Source organism: Engraulis encrasicolus, unplaced genomic scaffold (assembly GCF_034702125.1).
Source record: "Engraulis encrasicolus isolate BLACKSEA-1 unplaced genomic scaffold, IST_EnEncr_1.0 scaffold_1124_np1212, whole genome shotgun sequence".
NCBI classification, from domain to species: domain Eukaryota; kingdom Metazoa; phylum Chordata; class Actinopteri; order Clupeiformes; family Engraulidae; genus Engraulis; species Engraulis encrasicolus.
In genome coordinates, this window is record NW_026944597.1 from 8,901 (window position 1) to 13,721 (window position 4,821).

Below are 4,821 nucleotides of genomic sequence, written 5' to 3' on the forward strand. Positions count from 1 at the left end.
TGCGCATTATTTTCAATATTTCTGCACAGTGCTAGGCTAGGTTATATTCTGTATTGTCCCATAGGAATATTTGTTCTCATCATGCAGATCATCATTAATTATATCATCTTGTACATGTCACACATGTGTCAATGAGGGCTTAAATTGAAGAATAGACATTGGCAAAGACAACCATTCACATGTAGCTGTTTATTTGTGTCAGAAAATGTCCTTTTCAGATGACCAAACAAAGAAAAATATGGAAAAAACGCCTAGTACTTTTGTAGTTGTCAGTGTGTCCAAGGCTGAGGAGTAAACATCTAAGGTCACATTATTTTTTTTCTTGTTCTACATGGTCTTGGGAAGTACCAAACAAATTTTGAAGTGTATACATGAAATTAGACTGGTTTTATACAGCTATTTGTATTGGGTACAATAGGCGTCTCCAAAAAGGGCACAGAACCTCTCCAACCTCTCCAAAATAAAAAGACATTGAACAAGACAACCATTCACATGTAATGTTTATTTGGGTCATAAAATATCAATTTCAGAAGACCAAATAAAAAAAAAGTAAAAAAACAAAAACAAAAGCACATCACCTAGTACTTTTGCAGTTGTCAGTGAGTCCAAGCTAAAGAAAGCAACTGTCCATACCAGAGCCCCGTTTGCCAGCACTATTACCTTCATACTTGTGCTGTTACCACCTCCTACGACGGGGACGTGGGGTTGGGTTTTAGGAGGCAAAAATGGAGAACTGAAACGGAACTGGAACAAAAAACTATTTACAACTATTTACAAAAAATGTGAGTCCCTCTCTCACTGTGCACCCTGCATGTCATGCCACTCTGTAAAGCACAGTCTGTCCACAATGATGCAGAGTGGCACCCTGCAAGACCTGCACATGTACATGGTCCTGTTCTTGCACAGAACACAACGCTTCCTTCCCGCACTTGCCTTCTGCCTGGCATCAGAAGACGGTGTCACAACAGTGACCGGGAAGCACCCCTGTGGCCTTTCCTCCTCAGACGAAGAGGATGCGGAGGGTGAAGCCCCACCACTGGCTTCAGCGGAAGCCTCTCCCGGTGCACGTGGCTGCTCCTGCCCCACATCAGCCAGCTCACAGCACAGCAGCTCCCTGTAGGCCTTCTGGGTGAGGGGCTTCTCCCTGCGGGCCACCGACATCTCCTTGTGGAGGAGGAAGCTGTTGACCACTGCGATGTTGACAAAGTGCAGGAACAGCTTGAAGTACCACCGTCTGGTCTTCTGGGAGACGGTGAAGTACTTTATCAACGCATCCGAGAGGTCCACCCCCCCCATGTGCTTGTTGTAGGCGAGGACCGGCTCCGGGATTGGGATGCGCTGCACGGACCAGACACCTGTGCGGGGATCCTTGACCCGCCGTGCACTTGTGTTCTGCGCATAGGCCTTGTGCATGGTGGAGCACATGGTGACATCACGGGTGTCCTTCCATTTCACGAAGAGCAGGGGTCCACTCCTTAGCCACCTCATGTCCCCCCGTGCAGCATTCCGTGGCAGGGCATTGGTTGTGGTGCGTGGGAAGCCAATCCTCGTCTCACGGATGGTGCCACAGGCGCTGAAGCCAATGCTGCGGAGGTGGAGGAACAGCTTGGCACTGGTGTAGAAGTTGTCTACATACACAGCGTAGCCAGTGCCAAGATAGGCCACACGCATGAGGTTCACCACAGAGTCAAAGCTCAGGCCCTGGCCAGATGGTGCCTTTGCTTTGCCCTCATATATGGCAAAATCACAAGTGTAGCCATTGGAGCTATCAGCCAAGACAAATAACTTGTAGCCCCACTTCGTTGGCTTGTCCTTCATATACATTTTCAAATGGATCCTCGACTTACTTGCGACCATCCTCTCGTCGACGGACACGTTCTTCCGAGGATGATAGTAGGTCTTGCAGGCAGTCAGCAGCTGGTCCAGCAGAGGCCTCAGGCGACACAGACCATCGTGGCCAGGTTGTCCCCGGAGCTGGTCATTAATGGCGTCGTCTGCAGGGTCGCTCATATGGAGAAGAGCTTTTATAGCATCATAGCGGTACCCTGCCATCACTGATTTTGGAAAGGCAAAGTTGTAGAGGCGCCCCTTCCTCCACATGTCCCGCGCTTCATGGGTCTTCACCAGGCCCTTGTATATGACGAGGCTGATGAAGTGCATGATTTCGTCCGGGACCACATCTCTCCACATCCGCTTGTAGCCTGCTGCCTTCCTCTTGGCTACATGGCGGTTGGTGTTGGTGCACAGGGTGCGCACAACTTCCTTGGAGAAGAACAACTGGAAGAGTTCACTTGGAGTGTAGTCTTCCCGAGGGTCCAGCTGCACACCAGGTGTCCTCTTCGGCCTGAAGCGGAGTGGTGGAGGCTCCACATCCTCCTCTGTCTTGTAGTGCCACTGCTCCTCCTCCTCCTCCTCCTCCTCCTCCTCCTCCTCCTCACCTGCAGGGCATGTGGATGGGGTGGGAGCTGTGCGGCGCGTGGGAGCTGTGCGGCGCGTGGGAGCTGTGCGGCGCGTGGGAGCTGTGCGGGGAGTGGGCGCTGTGCGGCAGGTCATCGCCCTGGTACGTCGCTGAGGTTGGCGCTGAGGTCTCCTTGCACTGGCTGATGGGGCTGGAGTGCAGGTCTTGCGTCCCACTGCTGGGGGAGCATGCAGCGATGAGGGCCCTTCCAAGGGGTCACTGGGGGGGGCTGGTGGTGACAGCGGGACAGGGCTGGCTCTCGCTGCTGGTGATGACAGCAGGACAGGGCTGGCCCGCACCTCAGCGCTGTAGGAACAAAAATGAATATTGTATTTTTTACTACAATATTATATTACATTACATTACATTATACTATATTATATTTACAATTTGTTGCATTTTCCACTAGTTATACATGTGTGTGTGTGTGTGTGTGTGTGTGTGTGTGTGTGTGTGTGTGTGTGTGTGTGTGTGTGTGTGTGTGTGTGTGTGTGTGTGTGTGTGTGTCATCAGCATATCATGAACCTAAAGTAACCTACTAAATATACACTGCACTGTACTGTATTGTATTGCACTGCACAATCTCTTTGTCAGCAGGTCAATTTACTCTTCACTGTAATTTCCATGCATACTACATGTATATTTCATATACAAAGTAGGCCCTACACATTATACTGGACACATTCTCATCAATAAATTGAGTTGAAATTTGGACCTTACTTTTTGCTCTTCAATATAATTTCACTGCATGCGACAAAAGTATTTCTTACACAGTCCACAGTATTTCTAAGCATGTAAACAAATTGCTTCAAATGTTCTAAATCGCTATTATTGTACAAACTGATAAGAATAATTTCACTTACTTATCGAGGATGACATCAAAGCCATCCTCAAAGGCATCCTCCTCCGCGGAGTCGTAGCTGGCAGCCCCGGACCCCACATCACTTTCTTCTCCTTCCTCGGACTCCGAGGCGAACAGTGCGGCGTGCACCTCCGCAAGGCTGAGACCTTTCCTCCTTGCCATGACACAAAACGGTCACACTGTGGCAGTGTCAAACCACGCTAATAGCAAGCCGATGAAACGCAAATCGATGAAACGCCAAATGCAGAGCCGTGCGAGTCGTGAGAGCAGTGCGTCGTGGAAGCCGACACGAAAGCTAAAAAGCTCATTTTATGCAGGTGTTTTACGCACTTGATTACGCACCTGGCCTGAAAACAAATCGGCGGACCAATAGGGTGAAATGACCACTCAAACTTTTCATCAGAAAGTTTTCTATTGGTTTAGAAAGCCATACACAGCTGTTGTTTAGTCTACTTTGTCGTTTAGTCTAAAGTATCCAGGCATACATTTTTGTTTACAAAACTTTCGCTTGGGGCACACATGAAAGATGCCGACGGCAGTGAGAAATAGTTGGTTAACAGCAAATAAAGACACTTTTATTTCATAGTGGACTTCTTCACGAGTTTGGCCATGTATGACATTGCGTGCAAAACCATGCAACAGTGACCAGGAAGTGTCGGCGAACACGCCATTGGATTTCTATGAGGAAAAAATACTGTTTTTCGTAATGAAGGGATTACGCATCTGTGCGATTTTCCTGGGCATTTCAACACAACCAAGACCACTTTCCAGACTACTGAAAGGTAAAGAATGCATTCGTGGCGTTATTTAAACTCACATTGTATATTTGACACATTTCAAGAGTGATGTTGATGGAGCACCACATTTCCCATGTAAAGTCATTGAGGATCATTCAGCTAAGCTAACGTGGCTAGCTCCGCCCACCGATGACGTGGTGTGATGCGATTTTATCCGCGGTCAGCTCAGACATTGTAGAAGATAGGGGAGTGGATAAATCGATTGCACTTTGAACATGGATGGCATACACAAGCAGCAAACTTTACATGTGAGAATCCGTCCGCCGGCGGACGTTCTAAAATGCTCCTCTTGTTAAGAGGTTAAGCAGTGATGGCCAGTAGCGTCCCTTCTTGTAGCGAACCTAGCTCTACTAGTTTAACTGCATTTCTCAGTATTTCTAGCTTGGTCGTAACATCACTACTGTATGTATCGAGTGGGCTATAACCACAGCCAGTTATAACGTTAGAACACCTCTGCTATAACTTAATTCCATTATACTTTTAACATCTTAACATACGGTACTCTAATACCTAGCAGCAAACCGACTGATTCTTCCTTGTTATGCGTTCGATGTTATGGAAGCTAGACCTAACCGTGCGAGACTAAATGTAAGTTCTCAAAATGTTTTATCTCTACCGCGATGGACTTGTCTTCTGAACTGTACAAAATGGTACATGTATGATTCAATTTGCCCACTGTCAATATTGCAAAGCATCTGGAGAGG

At 47.7% G+C, this 4,821-nt stretch overlaps 1 protein-coding gene across 1 annotated transcript; it reads right to left on the bottom strand.

Moving 5' to 3' along the window:
* Positions 1–795: 795 nt before the first annotated feature.
* On the bottom strand, positions 796–3,482 carry LOC134442067 (piggyBac transposable element-derived protein 4-like). The gene is made up of 3 exons (XM_063192397.1): positions 3,322–3,482; positions 2,439–2,636; positions 796–2,344 (listed from the first exon to the last, which is right to left on the bottom strand). The coding sequence occupies exons 1-3, from the start codon at positions 3,480–3,482 to the stop codon at positions 796–798; spliced, it is 1,908 nt and encodes a 635-aa protein (XP_063048467.1).
* Between the last annotated feature and the right edge of the window lie 1,339 nt (positions 3,483–4,821).

Bases quoted from the DNA above. Each gene is read 5' to 3' on its own strand.
- LOC134442067 (XM_063192397.1), bottom strand. From the start codon at position 3,482: ATGGCAAGGAGGAAAGGTCTCAGCCTTGCGGAGGTGCACGCCGCACTG. The intron at 2,637-3,321 runs GTAAGTGAAATT...ATGCTCCCCCAG, and splicing joins TTTGATGTCATCCTCGATAA to CAGTGGGACGCAAGACCTGC. The intron at 2,345-2,438 runs GTGAGGAGGAGG...ACTCCGCTTCAG, and splicing joins CCCATCCACATGCCCTGCAG to GCCGAAGAGGACACCTGGTG.